Genomic DNA, 20,983 nt, shown 5'->3' with positions numbered 1-20,983 from the left:
GAAAGCCACCGAAAAAGAAAAGGAGAAAAGAAAATGCCAGGAAAGAGGAGGAAGAGGAGAGAAAGAAAGGAGACGCAGGTGGACAGGCAGCCTCTGGGCAACGAAAGGAGGGGAAGCCGAGAAAGAGGGAGAGAGCCCAGGGACCAAGGAGGGGAGAAGATGGGAGGCTGGAAGGGGCTCCAGTGTGCGCAGCTGGAGGAGGAGGCGGGGGGCTCTTGGTGGGTCAGCAGCCCCTCATCCCAGGGAACTGAGAAGGGAGGAGACAGCACCCAGGCTGACTGACAGAGAGTCCTTCACACTAAACATAACCAAGGAGCCCCCACTGGGTTTGGCTCACCCCCAGGGCGAGAGATACAGCCAGGGTCCATCCTGCGGTTGTTGGCTGTGTCTGTGGGCCTGTGGCCAACAGTCGTCCTTCCCCTGGATTCTTTGAAATGGTCAGGACATGCTTGTCACACATCAGTTCTGCACAGGGCCTCAGGAGGGGTCCGTCTGTGGGAGCCGGGTCAGCTGCCTGCTAACTCAGGCGCTTGCTGAGGTCCAGCTGGGAGATAAGTGTGTTCCCAGGGTCTGCGCTCTTGCAGGGAAGATTCCCACCACCCTGGTTGGTGTGTCCAAGACCCGGCCCCCCGCCCTCCACACCATGCACCCAGGTTCCCCCCACACGTGGTTGGTTGGCCTACACTGTGCCACCGCCTGGCCAGAGCCTGACCTGGCAGGGGCCCACAGCACTTACTGTACTTACTATTGAGGCAGTAATTCCCACACTCTGCCCAGTGCCAGCATGAAAAGAACAGGGAGAATCAGCGCACACATTTATTATATAAAATCTCGACTACACATTGCTCACAGTGGGCTGAAAAACAGCTCTGCTCCTTCCCCCACAAAGTCCTCCCAAGGGTCCAGAATGGAATGTGAATGCAGGCCCCAGCAGAAACTGTGGAAATTCTCTCCTGGGCATGATTGGCACCAGCATGTCCACTTCCCCACTGCAGCTTAAATGGGGAGTGTGGGGCGTCACACCAAGAAGTTTATGGTAAGCTGTCTGACACTTCTGGGGCTCCCTTATCTTCAACCAGCAATCTACTTTTCTTCTAAACCTAGAGAAATAGCTCCTTACTAGAGCTTATTCCTTGCCGATGGCTTTTACTCCATTTGGCTCTAGGCTGCGTGTGACAAAGGCATGATGAGCCAGTCTGCAGCCTTTTTTCTCCCCTAGTGGAAAACATTACCCTAACCCCCTCCCGTTCCCCTTTGCAAGATTCCAGAGACCTGTTTTTGTTGTTGTTGTTGTTTTTTGTTTTTGTGATTAAAAACGGGTAAAGTCATCCTGCAGAAATGACACCATTGAATGCAGCATTAAGTGCCACCAGGTTCACCAGTGTGCATGGAGAAACAGTAATTCCATCCAAAAATGTCAAAGCGAGACGTGACCATCCGGCCCTTTCTGGCCCCTGTGGTTTTTATATAGATTACTGTAAACATGATTACACTTTAATCTCACCTCTTTACTTTTTTTGTTTTTTTGCATTCTTCTCTTTGTGGCTATGATCTTACTGATGTATTAGTCAAAAGGTGTTGCTGTTATGCCCTGCCATTTATTCCTTTAAGCATGTGCCATTTAGACACACACAAAAAAAAAACCCACGCCATTGAGTAGTGGCTTCCAAGCCAAAATTCCCACAGCTCAAACAAAGTAAATTCCCCATTTAAGGAACTTAGAATTCCCAATATACTATATGGAGTTGAAGGGACAGCTGGCTCTGTTATACACCCACAGGCCTAGGAGGAAAGGCCACTGCTGGTATCCTGGTCTAGCTTCCCCACATCCAGGATGACCCTCGGCAACATTCCTGGTGGACACACAGCCAACCTGATTCACACTTTCAGGATGGGCAGCTTGCTAATCCATAGGGCAGCACACTCCCTTCTTGGATAGAATTCCTTATTAGGTTGAGCAACTCTAATCCAAAAATCTGTTCTAAAGTGCTGCAAAGCTTTGAAGTCTGACATGACACCACAAGCGGAAAATTCCACATTTGAGATCACCTGATGGGCCAGAATCAAAATGCAAGGGCACTAATAATACTGCATAAAATTGCCTTCAGCCTCTGAATATAAGGTGCATGTGAAACATAAATGAATTTCACACTTAGACTTGGGTTCCATCCCAAGGTATCTTTTCATATATATGCAAATATTCTAAAATCTGAAAAAAAAAATCCAAAATTGGAAACACTTTGAGTCCCTGCCAGTTTGGATAAGGGACAGTCCTTGTATTAAGTGGATTCTGTAGCCACAAAGTAAACAAAAAGACAAACTTTTCCCCTATACTATTAGCCCTTCAGCTAACTAAAGATCAGCATCTAGTCTCAACACACAAAATCTTCCATTGTTTAATGAAACACTGTATGAAGAAAATAAATTCTTATACACTGGGACCAATAAAAGAGCTCAAAATCAGCCTCAGAAACATGATGTGAAACTAGTAAGTGTAGCATAAACTGTCCTAAACGCTGCATGAATGATACAGCAGCATCATCAGGCAGGATCAGACTTTGAGGACTGCACGTTCCTGAGGAATGTATGCCTGAAGCCAAGGCTTCACCTCTGCTCTTGCAGCTATAGAGGGCTGAGCAGCCCACCTGCTACAGAGAAACACCACCATCTAGTGGCCGGCAGGATACTGCACCATCTGAGTTGAAGCTGTTCTCAGTAATAAAAGGAAGAAAGGAAGTATGGGGGCTCAGAAGTTCTTTCCAGGTGACCTGGATGCTTTGGGGCAGGGAAAAACCCAGGAAGAATAGCTATGTCCTGTATCCCCCTTCTGGACAGAGCAGAGGCTCTGAGAAGTACTGCAGAAGACAGAGCTCTTTGATTTTCTATCCAGATTACCCAAACTAATTTAACCACAGACCCCTGCTCCCATTTTATGCATGTGAAAATATGTGTGTGAGAGGGTGTGGGTGTGAGCAGATATGTGGATGCACAAAACCGTCACTAATTCCTCAGAACTTAATTTCCTTTTCCGTGTACTTTGTGAAAATCTGTTTCAAGTTATTAGTAATTTACTTAGAAGATCTCGGAGGGACTGGGAGCCAAGGGGTATAATTTTTGATGAGATGAGAAAGGAGAAAAGAAGGCTTCAAGGATGGGAGTAGAGTTTGGTGGGGGGGGGAAGCCTTGCTGACACTCTTCTGTGAGATGAGAAGGAGGTCCAGGGGATTGGGGTAGGGGCAGGGAGCTGAAGTTCGAGGTGGGAGATGATGCCTACAAGTGAGCTTACCCCAAACGGAAAGTGGGGAGGGCTCCCAAGTCAAGCCTAGGGTTCTATTGGTGCCTGACTCTAAGGCCAGGAGTTTGACTCCTTCTCTCCTGGTGAGTTCCAGAGTTGGGAAAGGTTGGATTTTGTGTAGTTGCTGATGCTGGAGAGAAACTAACAGAGACTTCTGAGGAACTTCTCAGGAGCTGGGCAGGAGCTGATGCCCACTTCTTTGTTCTGCCCCAATATATCAGGAACAAAGTGGGGTCTCTAAATCATCATGGAGTCTGTGGGCTGCATGGACTCTGGAATTTGTTTGAGTTTGTTTGGTCCCATCCTCCTGTGCTGCCCAGACGTGAGAACAAGTGTCGGATCTCCCACGACAGTTCTGACGAGTCCAGAGAGGACCAGCCTCGCTGAGTAGAAAGGAGCACCTTCCTCTTGGAGAAACCTCCAACAGGGACTGGGTGAGGCCTGGCACTGGGAGCTGCTACAACTTTTTGCTCCATGTTTTTTTTTTTTTTTTTTTTTTAAAAAAAAACTGGTTTAACTTCCAAGGAGAATACTAGGAATAGACTGTTGCTTTTAAAGCACAATTTGATTTCCAGGCAGAAAACCTCCCTCAGCTATTAAATGTATGAGGATCATTTTGCTGAACAGGACAGAATTCTAACAAATAAAGATGGCTTCTAACTGACCTTGGTCTTTCAAACTATGAACACACTTTCAGCGTGTTCTCTTCTTCTTTTCTTAACAAAGTTGAAATTCTATCAGTGTCAGTGTTGATGAGAATTTTATTTCATTCACATATTTGAGTGTAACTTCAAATACCTAATTCTCTATAAGATGTAGTTTTTTTGTTGTTTGTTTGTTTGTTTTGGTGGTGCTGGGGATTGAACCCAGGGTCTTGTGCATGCAAGACAAGCACTCTACCAACTGAGCTAGATCCCAGCCCTTACTATGTTCTCTTCTATTTCTAGGGATCTCTCTTCCCTTTCTTCCCAATCCTTACAAGGGAAGAGATGCCAGTATTTCAGCAGCCTGCAGGATAACTGCCCATAGCTGTGTGCCTGCTGGGGCCTGGGAAGGCTGGCCCAGAGCCCCTTTAATCCTCCCAAGTCATTATAACCAGGGAGGAAATTATGGGATTCTGGCCATACCTCCATCTATATGAGCCTTCCTAGTATTTGCCAGATACAGTATCTTGATTTCATAGCTGAAGGAAATATTGATACAAAATGCATGGCAGATGGGTTTGTTTGGATTTTAATCTTGGTTCTAGCTACTCTGCAGGAAAAGAGGTCTGGATGCCCTTCAGTGTCCTCTGCCTCTGTTCACTCCCTCAAATTTTGCCAGGAGCCCAGGTCCTCATTGAGATCCATCCCATTGCTGTGGTGAGATCTGTTTGTTATTGGACTTGAACCCAGGTCCAGGGTGAGCACTTTGTATCTGTTATGGCCAACGTTCTACAGCAGAAAACAAGCACTAACAAGATCACAAATGGTCTCTTAATTCCCAAAGCTAGGTTTTCATTTACATCTAGGATTTATATTTTAACTATCAGTATTAGAAACAAGCTTGGAATGCCTATAGTAAGATTGGAGAGTAAGGGAATTTAAACACTGAAGTGTGAAATCAAAACCCAGTTTTCTGAATGAATAGGCCACTCTGGAACTAAATCTCCATAAGTGTAACCTATTAGCTCAGCAACAATTTGCTTGTTAGAATTGCAATTGGGATAATTCACAAGTGGATCATTTCCTCTTCTTTATCAAGGGATATATTGTATGATTTACTCTGCAGATTTCAGAACTCATTTAAATACAAGCCATATCACTAAGTCTTCTAATAGGCCTGTTATCTTTCATACTTTTCCAAGACGGCTGCAAGACAACTTCTCCTACCCTACCATATACCAAAGCTTCTACCTGTAACTTAAAGTTTACCTCTAAGCACTAGTTTTGATCAAAACAGGGAGCCTGGAAACAAATAGGAAAGGGAGAAAGAACACATTCCTTTAGAGGCCACAGCCTTCTTTCTTTCAGATCTCTTTGCTTTTTGTTTTTAAACTATTTTCTGGGCAGGTGAGGCCATGTAGACATTTAGAACAAGAGGGTCCACACAGCCCAACCTGATGGACATATGTGGGCAGGACTATTCTATACACAGGACCATGGCCTCTGCTTCCCTTAAGCAGGAACTCATGGCCTGTGACTCTGCCTAGCTATCAGACAAGGGCAAGATGAAAAACAGAATAGCTCACGGCACCTGCTGAAAGATTTTCTGCTTCTTACCTACAGTGATAATAATAATTGCTGGTGCAGGTTGAGAACTTAGCAAGCACTCTTTCAAATAGTCTAAATGCATTTAGTGTACACAATGATACTCAGTAAATACTATTGCTATGACCATTCCCATATTACAATTCAGAAAACTGAGGCACAGAGTGGTTTGGTAGCATGGAAAACAGCACTCTACAGAGGACATGCATACTTAGCAACTAATGTGGCATTCACCCTTCCCTTTTCTGTATTTGGGCAAGATTTCTCTTCACAGCACTCACCGATAGGAGTCAAAATATTTAGTTAAAATATTTACCAGACCATAATGCATAGGTTCTGGGATTGGGTCAGATGCATGAGTCCTGAAACCCCTGTTATATTGACTGTGAGACCATGAGGGGATTCTCAAAGAAGGACCAAGAGAGGTGGCTAGGGAAGTTATATGCCTACTGTTACAGAAGTACTTCAGCATTTAATTCTTATCACATAATTGTAGTAGTTTATATATGATTGTCCGTTGATAACTTATTGCAGCCACTGATCAAAAAAACCACTATGATTGTACCAACTTCTTTTAAGAATGGTGATTCCCAACATTCTGTCCGTGGCCTCCACTCCCTCCAGGGAGCTGTGCCCGAGACCCTGGGTGTACCTTTCTGGCAGTGCAGGCCCTCAAAGCCCAAGGGGCAGTCGCACTCATAGCCATCCTTCCTGGGCCGGCAGCTGCCCCCATGGGCACAGGGGGCCCCCACGCAGGGGTGGGCTGCATTCTCCACATTCACACCAGACGTGAAGTCATGCTTCACATGGATGGTTCGGTCATTCAGGATGATCTTGAGGGAGAGAAACGTAAAGAAAGTCAGAAATTGGGAAAATATCTTTATGGTCTTCCAGAGTTTCCCGTGGCAATGAAAACCCAAGCTAAACATAGGGAAGTTTAGGAAAAAAAGTCAAAAGAGCCCAGTTACTGCTTTAAGAGACTTATAAGTGATGCAGGAGCTGAAGGAGATCTGTTTAGTACTGGCAAGATCTACAAAGGAAAGTGTGCCTCTGATCCTAGAATACCACCTGAGAACGCAAAGTCCAGGTCCTCAGCCAGGCTGCAAGTAACATCTCCTGGAGGCTTTAAAGCACTTCCACTGCCCAGACCCACCCAGATCAGCTGAACCAGTCTCTGAAGGAGGGAACCAGTCGCTAGTGTCTTTTAAAAGTTTCCAAGAATAACTGTGGAAGTAGCAGCTATGGCTAAGAGATGCTGCTACAAAGTGGAGTAAGGAGAAGATCAAACTGAGGTGCAGGAGGCAGGAATCCAGGGGAACCACTGCTGCTGGTGGAACCCAGAAAACTTCCTGGTGTACTTCCACCTGCTTTTGTTAACATCCTGTACTGTGTCCCCTAAAACGCCATCAACGGGGCCTCCCTGATGGCCCCATCCACTCCCGTGGTCCTCCCCTCCCTTGTTCTCTGCATCCCCTTTCCCACCCCTCACAAACTCAAAGCAAAGCTCAGGCCACACTAATCACTGCTGGGTGTGTATTTACAGAGTTCCTCCACACCTTCTTCCCTGCAATGTGGCTGTAACCAAATTGATGGACAGTTTCCATAGCAACAAATAAGTAGACCCAACTTCTTCCGCCCCTGACCCAGGATGTGTATTTACTTTGAGTTGTTGCTAGCTTTGCAGATCTCAGAGACAGAGAGCCCTCACTGTCTGGGGAAGTTACAAGAGGTGAGCAATGGCACTTCTGGCCAAGGGTCCATGTGTCTGAGGCTTGCTTCACCCCTGGAGAGCACTGAAAGAGAGAACTTCTCCCCAGTGCCGAGTGGGATAAGCAGCTAGGGAAGAGCTAGAAACAATCTCCCCTCTGCCTGCTGCAAGGTTGAAGGCCTATGGAACTGAGCAGTGTGTCCTCAAGACAAGCCAGAACTGGCACTGTGCCCTGCTGGATACGGCACAGCCAATGACTCCATCAGAAGGAGGGAAGGGCAGCCTTTCTAGAAAGTGAGGAGGGAACAGTTGTGTGTGTCGTGTGAAGCAGAGTCAAGCCTGGGAAGGGCGGACAGAGAGGACAACGCTTCCTATCATCTCAGCCGGTGTCCTAAGTGGCAATATCAAGCATGATTAAGCAGGGCCAATCCCACATAGGGGGCGATGAGGACCTGAGCTGAGGTGTCACTGACATCATGGTTCAGCAACAAAGGGAAGCACATCAGAGCCAGCAAATGTTGTCACGGGCCCCTTTCCTAGGTTCAATACTGAGGTTTGGGATGAGAAGGACCCAGGCCCAAGGGGCACTTCAGTGCCGGGATGTGCAAACATGATGGAACCTTCTTTCACTGTCCCTCTTTCATTTTAGCCTCTCTCATACTTCATCTCAGGTCCAGCAATGGCCCACCCAGCACCTTGATTGCTAAAGGAAAGGAGGATGGAGCTGACACCCCCAAAGAGGAGATGCTCTGCTCAGATCCTTTCCTCAGCGTGTGGTGGTCCTGCAGGCCTGGGCTGGTGAGCCAACCTGCGTGTCTACTGCAGACAGAGCATGCCCTCACAACTGGAGGGATCATAACAGCCCCAAGAAAAGGGGTAGGAGACAGAAATGAGTGCCGTCAATATCTTTGACCAGCTTATTCTATTCTACTTTATTTTTTTTTTAAGTGAACCTTCTAGGAAAGGACTCTCTTCATGCTCTTCAGAGCTTGGTTAAGTGACTGATGAGCAACAACTGCTCCAATGTAGGGGTGGGTGAGGCAAAGGCCAGAGAGATTCTTGGTTTGGCTGAAGAGTTGGCTGAGCAAATTGCAAAGTAATGATCAGAGAAGCCTGAGCCAAGAGCTGCTGTCCCTTCCCCTCACCTCCCTCCCTATTGTAGAAATATTTGTGGTGACCTGATGCCAGCTGCCTCCCCTAGTAGTCCCATAACATTTTGGTAGATTTCCTACAAAAATTTATCTTCCCTGAGTGGCATTCATGAAATGTCTGCTGGACACAGAATTGGGAACAAGTGTTACAAGAAAGTGGGTTTGGAAACTATGCTGCAAACATTTTTTTAAAAAAAACCTTTAAAAGTTTAAAACCGCAAAACTTCTTTATTGTGTAGAGTCAAAGTGAGAAAGCAGAGTCTGTACCTTCTGGATACTCCCACTGAATGGTTTGAGGACGCCTGAGTTCTTCTTCACATCATCATAATTGGGGACTCCACCAATAAAAATGTCCGTGTTGCACTTAATCTGCGTGAAGCCTCCCTGCCAAGAGATCAGAGTGACAAATCACAACAGAACTTTAGAATAGCTGGCCGACATCAGCACATGTGCCTTTGGTTCCCTGGTTGGGGATCCAAATGGTGGAGATGGCCTCGAGACCCGTCATAACCATCTGTGCTTGACTTTCCCATTGTTCCTGAACATGGACTTGGATGATGGAAGATTTCTTAACATCTCTGGTACTCAGTGTCACCAAAACAGGAATCATATCACCTACCTCCTAGGTGTTCCACGGTGAGCATATTCTGTGCTCCTCCAGCAATACCTCCCTGTTGGAAGATCGCCTCCAAATAGCCCAGCTCAGGTTGGGCCTTGTTGCTTGCTTTAGCAATAAACATGAGCAGAAGAGAAATGAATCCCTGGGGAGAGTCTTTGGAGTCAGAGGCTGGTTCACCACACTCTTCTCCCTCCCTGTTCCTCCAGCCAGGGTCTCAGATGAAAGCTAAAGTGGATTACTGTGATTGGTGACATGAGCAAGAACTGACCCTTGTCCTAAGCTGTTGATGTGTTTTGGGGTTACCTGTGACTGACGACAGCCCTGTCCAGCACATCCTGGAGGCTGAGATACTGTTTAGTTAGCACTTTTCCCAGAGTTGGATGCACATCAGCATTCCAGAACGAGGCTGTTGGGTAACTCAGTAAGGGTAACTCAGAAGCCCTCATCAACAAGAGAAAGAGAGGCTGGGCACAGGACAGATGGTTGTTCCTCAAGACCAAATGCAAAGGCCACAGAGATTCTTTGTTTTCTCAATTCTCAGGGAACTTCCCATATCAATCCCCCAAAGGTTTCCCTTGTTTCTTGCTGGGCTAGGTTACAAGCTGTACATAACAGTTAATGTCGGAGCTCATTCCAACAGGAGCCATGAGCAAACTGTTGAACTGTTATAACACACAGCAATAAACAAAGATCTGAGAATCCTGGGGACAAACAAGTTATTAGGTAACATACGTTATTATTTCCCTTGGTTTATGGTAAAAAAAATACAAATAGTAGTATGATTCCATCATTTATTTAATGAATGTTATTAGGTACCTACTAGGTCCCAGGTATTATGTTAAGTGCTGGACAAACAAGAGCAAATAAGAAAGACACGATACCTGTGCTGCAGGGGTTATACTCGTTGGAAGACTGACAAGCCCATGGGCAGATGGGTTCAGCACAGGTAAAGAATGTCTAGGTTCCTGTGGGTGCACCTGAGGGGTAGGGATGGCTCTTACCTAACCCTAGACATAAGGAATAGGCAGGATGATCAGGTAAGAGAACTGGAAGGAGTCAGGACTTGGAGGGTATAGAAGTACATAAGGAAAGGACAAGTCAGATCATGCAGAGCCTCAGGGGCCATGTTAGGGGTTTACACTTCACCCAAAAGGCAATGAGTTTTAAAGAGAAGAGAGGTGGGGTTGGGGAGGGGGAGAGGTATGTTTTAGGAAGGTTACTGGTCAGAGGGAGGAAAATGGATTTGGGGTCATGCCAGGGGTGGAGATGAGGAGACAGAGATCATAGAGGAGGTTGCTCATTTCTTTCTGGGAGGGTTCGAGGTCCACTCAGGTAGCCCAGGGAAATCTTGATTAAATTAATAGACTGAATTTCCTTTGATCCATAACCTTGAGACAACTTCATGGGTCCTTATTTAACTGGAAGGTCATCAAAGAAGCCAAAGCGTTTTCAGGAAGTCTTGTGGCCCAACACAATACAGAACCAGGCAGCAACTGTTGCCACAAACCCGGGTGTTTTTATCCCTTGTTTTTGCTCTTATCCCAGAGTTAAAATAAGAGTAAGGAAAAAGGAGCAAGGTTGCAGGAGCCACCAGGTTTCAGAGCTGCAGGATGTTCTGGAAAGATGGAATTCCCATTGTGTCCACTGCATGGAGACGGGCCTCTGGGACTAAGAATCCATTCCTTTTGGAAGCTGTTATGGATTGGATGTGGGGTATCCCCCTAAAGCTCATGTGTGAGACCACACAAGGAGGTTCGGAGGAGAAATGATTGAATTGTAAGAGTCTTAACCCAATCAGGGAATGAATCCCCCTGATTGGGATTAGCTGAGTGGTAACTGAAGTGGTAGGGTGTGGCTGGAGGAGGCCGGAATTGGGGTGCGGCTTTGGGGTATATATTTGTATCTGGCAAGTGGAGATCTCTCTCTCTCTCTCTCTTTCTCTCTCTCTCTCTCTCTCTTTCTGCTTCCCGATCATCGTGTGAGCTGCTTCCCTCCACCATACTCTCCTTCATGGATGTCCTGCCTTACCTCAAGCCCCGGGGAATGGAGCTGGCTCTCTGTGGATTGAGACCTATGAAACCATGAGGCCTTAAATAGAACTTTGCCTCCTCTACAGTTGTGTTGGTCGGGTCTTTAAGTCACAGTGGTGAAAAAGATGATTAAAACATCCACTCAGCCGTCCTCCCCAGTCACCCTCCTGTTGAGGCCGGGCTACAGCTGCCACACCTACGGGACCAGGAGAGAAGCCAACAGACCCACCAGAGGGAGGCCTGCAGAGTCAGGTGCTCCCTGCCTGGACATGACTGCTGCATGGTGGCGGCCACACACCCTCACCACCCCTGTGGGCTTTGGGAGCCCTCCACTGCCTGCAGCTGGAGCAGAGGGCCTTGTGGGTGACGAAGGTCAGCCACTGGGCTTTCCATGCCTGGCTGAGAAGCTTCGGGGGAACTTTCCTCAAGTGCACACGCCGTAGGCATACCTCCCCGCGTGTTTACATTGCTCCAGGTGGGCACAGGCTCCAATCCGCTCTGTGCACCCACAGGCAGTTCAAAAAAGCCAAGAGGGAGAGTGGACTCTGGGGTATGGGTTTAATTCTCATTCACTCGTGTGGTGATAACATCAACCCTGAAGTGGGGTGCTTTTGATGTTATCATTTGGGTTGTCTCTGGGATCCTAAAAGCAAATACCATGAGCTAAAGAGCTCCTTATTTACAATCAGAGGTTATGACCCTACTGTTTCCAAAACTTCCATCCTGAGCTTTCATTCCTGTTTCACAGATGACTGTCAGGACTTGATACAATCCTTCCTTCCTCCCTCCCTTTATTTAAAATTTATATGTTCAAGCCAATAGTCAGCCGGGTCTATACTGCTGGAATGTTCTGGATGGCACCAGAAGTGACTTCAATTCTCCTTTCAAAATTCTATTTCCTTCATCCGTCTTCCCTCCTCTTTTCCTAGGTGTCAGTGGTGCCTACCTCTTCAAGCAGACCCAGTTTGGGATTCTTCTCATCTCAAGGGGGTTCTTGGTTCAGGACCCCTAGTGCTGCAGAAGTCTCTAAGGCTGGCTTCTGGACATACATATCTATCTTTGTCTTTTCTGCCAAATACCACTTTTCCCAACAAAGGTCTTTGTCCTTCTTTTTCTATCAAAACATTTGCTTGTCAGGATACCAAAATTTGTCAGTGCCTCCTTCAATCTCACTTTGCCCAGAATGGAGTCCGTTGAGAAACCAACTGTTCTCTCTGTTTTTCGGGGGCTCTAATTTTTGTGTGTGAAGAATTCTAGTGATTTAAGCAAATTTTCCTTTTTTGCCTCTATCATGTTTTTTCCTCCCTGGACATGACCTAGAAATGAAATCATGGAGGAAAGTCACAAACTCCAGTAAATATTCTGCCCTTGAGTTCCTTAATAGCATGTTAATACGTAATAATCATCATCATAATTAATAATAAGTAAAGCTACATAGTGCTGCCCAGGTGCTGCTGTACTTTGTATTGATAATTCTTGCATTTCTCAGACCCACTCTATGAAGTCGTCACTATCACTGTCATTATGGTCACTGTGTGAATATGATAGTGAGATGAGACAAATAACCTAGGAGGTCAAGTAACCAACATGACCTTATGCCGTCCGTAAGTAACAAAGTTAGAATTTGAATGCCAACATTATGGTTTGACAGTCTGTTTTTATAAGATTAATCTTTCCTGTACCACCGACTCTACCTCACAGACTGTGTTCCGATCTACTCCATTGATTCTGCCCGTAAGGACAGGGTAGTCATGGGGGTAAAGGGGAGAGAAGGCAATTTTTTTAAGTGCTCATCTTATTAAGTGTTAATTCACGTGTCCATACAGCAAACCTATGAAGCCTGTATTATTATTATGCCCATTTACAGTTAAGGAATAAAAAAAAGTAATTGCCCAGAGGAGGGCTGGGATTTCCATCCAGACACTGGACTCTGTGTGCTTAAACACTATACAGTGCTGCTTTTCCACCGTGTTCAGTAGAAAACAGTAACCTGGTTTTCACTCTCAGACGGGAGAAAGGGTTGTTCTTACCCCTGCCATTCCCTCTACCGTCTTCTGCTTATCCACCTGTAAGATGCCATTCTTTGCTGTGCGAGATACACGAAGCTCGTGCCATTGGCCCAGGGTGAGGGCATCTTCACTCCTGTGGAAGGGACATGTATGTTAATTTCATTGGTCAACTTGGCTGAGCGAAGGGATACCCAGGAAACTGGTAAGATGTTATTTTGGGGTGAGTCTGTGAGGGCATTTGGGGAAGAGATTAGCCTTTGAGTTGGCAGACTGTGTAAAGAAGATGGCCCACCAATGTGGATGGGCATCATCCATCTGCTGTGGGCCTGAATAGAAGAAAAAAAGGGAAGAAAGGTGAATTTCCTCTCTAAGGAAGCTGGGACATCCCTCCTCTCCTGGCCTTGGACATTGGCGCTCTCAGTTCTTAGGTCTTCAGACATGGACCTTTAGCCTCCTGGTTCTTGGGCCTTCAGACTCAAACTGGGGCTTACACCAGGGTCTTCCCTGGTTCTCTGGACTGGAGGCTTGGGCAGAACGACACCACTGGTTTATAGATGGCAGACCACAGGACTTTTCACTTTCCATCACCATGTAAGTCAGTGTTTCCAGATGAAACTCTTTCTGTGTATCTATATTTAACCTACAGGTTCTGTTTTGATGACAATCCTGACTACTATGGATGGAAATAAGCCTGAGTGAGCATATTATGGATAATTTTCATCAATCTAGTTATGAAAAAACTAATACAAACCTTAGTAAACTCAATCCATTCAGCAAAAGGGAAACAATGTCTACTTAGTAACAAAGCAGTACCGATTACCATTTACTGAATGCCTTCATGGGAGGAGAATTGCTTTTATAATTTTATTTCTTCCTTGAAAAAGACTGAAATGTGGGCACAGTAGATGTGGCTTCCTGGATGAAAGGTGACATGAAGGTCAAATATTATAGTAATTGTGCACAATCTTTGAAGAAGAGAAAAATTATATAGGTATGGTGCAAGAAACAGATTCCTTGGTATATGAATGCCTGCCATATTTTTTGAAATGCATATAAAGCAAGGATGGAATGGATGGACAGATATGATAAATCAAGTGTGGCAAAACATTAATTATAGGCTACAGGTGTTATATATAAGGATATTTACAACTCTTTAAACGTTTTTTTAACTTTTCATAATGAAATTTGGGGGAGATGCTATGATTTGAATATGTCCCCCCAAGTCCATATGCTGGGAACTTATCCTCAATGTCTCAATGTTAATAGTGTTGAGAGGCGATTAGGTCAAGAGGACTCTACTTTCACCAGTGGATTAAGACCAACATCACTAGAGTGAGTTAGTTACGGTGGAGGTGGGTTCCTAGTAAAAGGATAGATTCAGATCCCTTCCTCTTCCACCCTCTCTTATATGTGTACTCTCTTCCCCATCTACATTCTGCCTTGGGATGACACAGTTAAAGTCCCCTGCCAGCATGCAGCCCCTTGACCTTGAATTTTCCAGCCTCCATAACTGTGATAAATAAGTCTCTGTTCCTTATAAATTACCCTGTCTCAGGTATTTTGTTATAGCAGCACAAAGTGGACTAAGACAAGGGAAAATAGATTCTATGTTCTCTGCTGTTATGAAAAGGATTACAATTACTTTAAAATTCAATTACTAAATTAGGGTGGAAGAGCTTGAAGCTTAAATGATATTTAGAGGTGTTTTATGCATTTCTTTTTTAAAGTGAGGTGTGCAGAAAGAGTATCATTATTGCATTTGTATTTCTAGTTCCTGGCCCTCACTGAACCTCCCAATTATTTTTTGGTCCTGGATGATCTTTAGAAAACCACAAGGAATACCGATGGGCACAATTATTGAAGGGTCACCACCCCCTCATTTGATTCTTCAGCTCAGGCAAATGCTTTTGTGATTTGTCCTTAGCAATTAGAATTTAATCACCTTGGTTGAATCAATATGCAATAAAGAAACAAGAGGCTTCTTTAAAGTGGTCTACTTCCGTAATAACTAATAGCACCCTTGTCATGTTCTTGTCCTGCCGAGGTCAGTGGCTGTCAATAAGCTTCCTCCCTCCACACAGTGTATCGATCAAGCCATCAAGAGCTCATTCCGATTGTCTCTATTTTTGAATCAAGTTCATCATGATTTTGACCACCTTGTCCTTTTCCTGAAGGCAAAATGGTTTGGCCAATTCTACAACTTCCTGCAGTTCAGCCCTTCACTGAATTTTCCTAATGGAGGGGGAAGTCTTCGAAATGATTTTCAAAATAAATAGCTTCCAGAGAGGCATCTGAAATACCAGCCGTGATCACTGTTGTCAGGTCCCAGTGGGCAGAGGAGGGGACCAGGGTCAGGTAGCAGTTTGTTTCTTGGAGACTCTTGCCTCGTTTTCAATATCTAATACTCAAGAGTTCTCTTCCCAATCACCTTTCCTGACAGGTGGGAAAATAACTTACATTTAAAAAACATTAGATTTACAACGTGCCAAAAACAGACACAGAGTTGGGCAAGAGAGAAATTCTGGACCATGGCTAGAGCTGCCCCCAGAGAGAGGCAGGAAGACAGGGTAGACTGTCTAGAGGAGGCTCATGAGTCCTGTCCTCCTCAAGGTCTTTCTCATCATTCCTTACCTAGAAGAAGCCATTTAAAGTGCAAGGTGATATCAAGGTGTCCTCCTTTCTAAATTTGACATATAGTTCTAAGTGAATCGCTCCGGCTGTTTTGCATAATCATATGTAAATGGAATCAATTAAATACCCACCAAAGCTATGCTAAGATATAGGATGTTTTTGCTTAACCAGAGATACAAAAATGTTTTGTCCATTCCCCAAGGTGGGAGGTGTCACCGATGTGTGGGAATTCAGCCACAAGGACAAAAATCAACCGTCTTTTCAAATAATTGTTGGAACTTAATGCAGAGAGCATTTCCCATCAGCTATGAAAAATGATCAGCAGTTAAGGGCAGTTCATGGTGGTAACATCGCACCCACACACTCTCTAAAAAGGACAGGCTAGAAATATGAATACAGCCAGCCATTTCCCTTAAAACAACAACAACAGAATAACTGATCACCTGTTGCGGGGTGCCATTAAGTACACCCTAGTGAGTTTCAAAAGAGAAGAATCAGACAAATGTAGGAACAAGAAGAATGTCTGCATTAGATCAGTGGCCCTCGGGCTTGAAGGTTAAAACTACCATGAAAGAAACACAATGAGCAGAGGAAGACAGAAACCAGTAGGAAAAACATCAACACCTGCAAAGCACAGGCTCCAAGGGATTCAAAATGATACTGACCTCTTGCACAGGAACCATCGATCTGCTACGGAATTTAATAGTACAAATTAGATAACAGGAGGAAAGTGTTGCCTAGTCAGAACAATCTTGCAAATATCAGCCAACACTTTAGAGGCACCCATGTACTGCCATGCTGCTAAAAAGCGCCCATCACACATCCTTCTGGAACTTTCTGCTCTTTGCTATGTTGATGATTTATTGTCAGGTTCCTTCATAGAGAGAACAGTAAGTAGGAGACTTGCTAAATATCTGATTACCACCAAAAAAAAAAAAAATAGCTCAAGAGGAAAGTTAAAAATTAAAATGAAATCATGAAGGACATTTTAATTGGTTAAATATTTGTGAATACATTTTTTACTAGTCAACATGTGTTGGTTGAGCCCTTCCACTTGACGTTCTGTGTCAGGCGCTGATTGGTTACAATTCACCGTGCTCCTGCAGAAGGCAGAGCATGACAGCAGGTGGAAATGGAGGCAGTTTACCTTCCATGGGGGAAAAGCCCATTTTTAACAGTTTGGAGCAGAGAATCGTTACTTGTTGGGTCATTATTTGGGAAAGGAAACTTGCAGGCAGGAGGGAAGCCTGTCATCTTTAAGAAGCAGGAGAGGTTTCCAAAGAGAACAGTGTAGGGAAGACAGTGTAGGGAGGAGGACAGGCTGGTAGATAGCAATTTGGTCTTTGGTGGGGGGAGGCTGCAGATAGTGTCAGATCTCACCTCAGAACACCAGTCCCAGAGCCACAGTCAAAACGGAACTCCACGTGGCCGCCTGCCATCGTGATGGACAGGAAGTCCTTGCTGTTTGTGTCATAACTGTATAGGAGAACACCGTCCCCTGCGTCCGGCCGAAACATGATCTCAAACTCAGTGAAGGAGAGGTAATGCTGGGGCTCCAGGGGCCAGGGCGTGGCAGCGAAGGATCTCAGAGACTCTCTGAACTGAGGGATGGTCAAGGTGAAAGCTGAAGGAACAAGCACCATGTTAGGAATCCCTGTGTGTTAGGAATCCCAGGGCTGCGTCAGTTTGCTCCTGGGCACAGACCTGTCCTGCATTTCCCTGCTGCCTACAGGTGGACAGGTAGGGTGACTAGATTCTGACCAGTGGAATGGGGTTGAAAATATCAAATGGCATCCCAGGTCTGGCCCCTAACACTTCCCTCCAGCCTTCCTGCTGTCTCTTCTCACAGAGCCAAGAAGAGCCACTGGGTAGAAGGGACCTGGGTCCCTGAGTGACTGTGTGGAGCAGAACCAACAGCACCAGTACTGACCTGCAGTGACTTGTGACTGAGCAAGAATGACTATTGAAGTATGAGATGGTGTGCAACAGCTCTGGCACATTCTGACCCACACATACCCTTTTAGTGGTATGGATTTGAGATTATGTTTTTTTTTTTTTTTTTAAAAAAAGCTTTCCCCCAGTGTGATATCTTAGGTCCAAACCTGAATCACTCACAGAGGAATCTGACTTCCTTTAGTGATCTTAGCTCTAGTCTTGTTTTAATCTTGGAATTCTGGACATATTAAAGCATCCTCAAGCCTGTACGCTTTCCCAAGTCTCAGATTTTCAGTTGTTATTTTCATGTGCCACTATGCACCTGTGTTTGCATGCCTGTGTTACATGTATAGATATGTGTGTGTACAGAAATATATAGACACAGATTTATTACACACAATATTACAAGGTGGAATAACTCAGTGGAACCATAAAAAGAAGAAAAAATAAGAGCACTTTTGTCTCATCGCATCATTAATTTCTGTGTATGCCTTCCCAAACTTTTCTCTGAAACTGTCAGATGTTTAAAAAAAGCATAAGCTTTAAATACTTTTAATTCAGTGTGGTACAAACCACACAAATGCAGGCTTTCTAAAAGGTATGAGGAGCCCACCCAAGCTTACCATCTCAAAGTGAATGTATCTTTGGTTGGTTTGGAACTCTGGCACTCTGATCTACTTTCATCCCTCCCAACAAAGTAATCTTGATCCCATAGAAATAAATGGGGCTTTGCTAAAAGTGCACTGATGAAAGATCAGATCCATGCAAATTAACATGCAGATAGAAACTGCCATCAACTTGCTTCTTTCTCACCATCTTCACAGTGTCGACCTTTGAACCCAAGGGGACAGAGGCAAATGTAGGAGTCAGCTTTGCTTGCTGTGCAGGTGCCACCATTGATGCAGGAGGCCTCATCACATATTCCACTGCTGCATTCTCCTAAATGCAGAAGAGAAGGAAAAAGCCAATCCACCAGGCCAGCCATGCAACTCCCGTGCAACCACACAGACATTCATGGCCCTGAAAAATTATACCCTGGTCCCCACTCCTGTTGGTCTGCACCCCTGCACGGCTGCACACTGGCTTGCAGCATGAGTGGAAGCTTCTCTTCTTTTTTATATGATTTTGACTTGTCCTTTCTAAAGAGCCTCAGGAACTTTTAAAGACATGAGGGACACAATAAATCAAATAATAAATCATTGGGCAATTTTAGGACCACCCATGGGAATGACTGAATTTTTCCTGCTTTCATCCATCTCTCTGTTGTTCCCGCAAGAGTGGATTTCAATCCCTCTGATGGCCACAGAGTGTTTATGTTAAAAGCATTCTAATTTGTGTGACCCCAATTAGCTTAAGTGCGGCTGCCTTGTTGGTTCAAAGTTGAGACAAGCAGGATAAGCGATGGAGGAGTTCAGCAGCCATGCCTAAGCTTATTAACTTGTCTGGGCTGTGGACTTCTCTGTCTGGGACAGGGAGGGGAGGGGAGGGCTCCACGGTGCCGAGTGGAATCCCTGTTTCTATTTCCAAAGTTACAGCTGCATGAAGGACAGCAAGGTGCCCTGCAGCAAAGACTGCTGAAGGGTCAGCTTCAGATGGGCCCATTCTCCCTACCGGCCACCTCAGAGAGAGGCATAGAGGACTCCTTTGTTATTTTCAAGATTATGAGATGAAGGGAAACAAATGGACACTTTCTGGCTGCTTTCCTTCTGCTTCTCTGGTCCTCCAATTCTTTCTTTAGACACAGGGACCACAACCCGGCCCAGTGGTATGGATTTGAGATGATGTTAAACCTGAACTACATAGGGTAGAGCAAAGCACCTGCTGCCGGGTTGAAGCAGAGGGGAATGTTTGTGACTGGGCCTGAGGAGTCCAGCTGTGGCGCTTGCCCTCCCCGGTCTCCAACATGGCACCTGTGTGGGCTGGAAGCTGCCCCTCTGTGAGACAAGGGGCCCTCCATGTCCTGATTGTGTCATCTCAGGAGGACAAGGGTCACGGAGTTTTCCTGATCAGCCGCCTGCTTTCATTGGTCCAGTTTTGTCTTTTTATAGACTCACTGGGAGCAGGGTGGTGCTCTTAGCATGTACCCAGGAGAGGAGACTGGCTTCAGAGGCTGCTAACAGGATTTAGTTAAAGTCCTTTAGAGGGAGCACCACCCAGGCTGGGCTGGGCTGGACTCTGTGAATTCTAGCGGTTGGACACTGGGAATTCTGGTAGAAGTGACTGTGGCCTCTCTTCAGCCACAAACCTGAGAACATGGCACCCAGCATTTGGTCTCCACAGAGACACCAGTGTTGGTCGTAAGGAGCCAAACTCTCACAGGTCCCTGTGCATCACCTATTTCTGTGGAGTTGCTGCAACTCTTTCTCAGAGGAGGCCTATTTCCAGAGGAAAAGTGGTGTCCTCAGATCCTTTCAGAGATACATGGAAGAAATTACTTGACATTATTGCATGTGAAAACCAGCCATCTCAGGGTGTTTACTTGATGAAAGCAGAGTTTCAGCAAGATCATGAAAGATCATGCCGGCAATGGCATGCAAGGTCAAGGTGACTGATGAGGGGCGGGGGAGGGGGGAGGAAAGAAATCCCATGGGGAGGTAAGCGAGGATAGAACAGGGAGAGAGCAGAGGAAATACCCCCAAAGAACCAATTCATTCTAGAAACTGAAAGAGGAAGGAGACTTCAGCAGTATCTCAAGGTGTGTAAAGCTTGGAGACAAGAATAACCGTGCCAAGAGTGAGGAGATGGGGGCTATGAAGTGAGGAAGCAGAAGAGGAGTTTGCTTGGGCTCCATTTTAAGCACAAGAAGACTGTGGGAATGTCTGCTGTGGGAGTCCAGAGTCAAAGAAAGGAGACAGGTTCCCTGGGTTCCCAGTCCAGGGTCACTGTGGCACTTGTTAAAGTAGGAGAAGACAGATCTGACTAAGTAGAATAAGCAGAGAGGCTAATGGTGCAGGGCATCTGTGAACTTAGATGGGGGAAATATTACTTCCTCATTATTCTGACCGGAATTGAGTGTCTCTCTCAACCATTACTTTAAATTCTTTTAACTCCCATTTTTTTGGTGCTGGAGATTAAGTTGGGCTGTGCATGCTAAGCACATTCTCTACCACTGAGCTCCCTGCCCAGCCCTTCCTTGAACTCTTAATTCGGGGATGAACTCCAAGTTCATTGCCAGTTTAGTGATCTCCCAGGTATCGTTACATTGCATTTGTTGCAAATATCTCAAAATACATCTGCTGGTGGCTACTTTGAAATCATGTAGTCGTTTCACTCACTAGAGACCCTCTCTCTACCCAGTCCCTAAAAATCTCCCTGTTACACACGATTATTGCACTATCACTTCTCTTTTGTAACAC

General features: G+C 45.5%; 1 protein-coding gene across 6 annotated transcripts in view; it reads right to left on the bottom strand.

The window, feature by feature from the left end:
• Egflam (EGF like, fibronectin type III and laminin G domains) overlaps nt 1-20,983 on the bottom strand; it is a 175,011-nt gene that overhangs the window by 16,446 nt on the left and 137,582 nt on the right. For 2 of the 6 annotated variants that reach the window (XM_021726568.3, XM_078017756.1), the window contains 7 exons: nt 18,441-18,566; nt 17,073-17,316; nt 13,083-13,194; nt 8,671-8,787; nt 6,197-6,377; nt 746-769; nt 338-427 (listed from right to left, as the gene is read on the bottom strand). In XM_021726568.3, the coding sequence (XP_021582243.2) occupies nt 338-427; nt 746-769; nt 6,197-6,377; nt 8,671-8,787; nt 13,083-13,194; nt 17,073-17,316; nt 18,441-18,566 (894 nt within the window). The remainder of the gene's footprint in view (nt 1-337; nt 428-745; nt 770-6,196; nt 6,378-8,670; nt 8,788-13,082; nt 13,195-17,072; nt 17,317-18,440; nt 18,567-20,983) is intronic. The other 4 variants (XM_078017762.1, XM_078017767.1, XM_078017765.1 and 1 more) reach the window with 2 other exon arrangements.

The sequence above is a fragment of the Ictidomys tridecemlineatus genome, chromosome 1 (assembly GCF_052094955.1).
Source record: "Ictidomys tridecemlineatus isolate mIctTri1 chromosome 1, mIctTri1.hap1, whole genome shotgun sequence".
Lineage (NCBI taxonomy): Eukaryota > Metazoa > Chordata > Mammalia > Rodentia > Sciuridae > Ictidomys > Ictidomys tridecemlineatus.
Note: the sequence above shows the minus strand (reverse complement) of the source record. Positions and strands in the feature narration are given on the sequence as shown.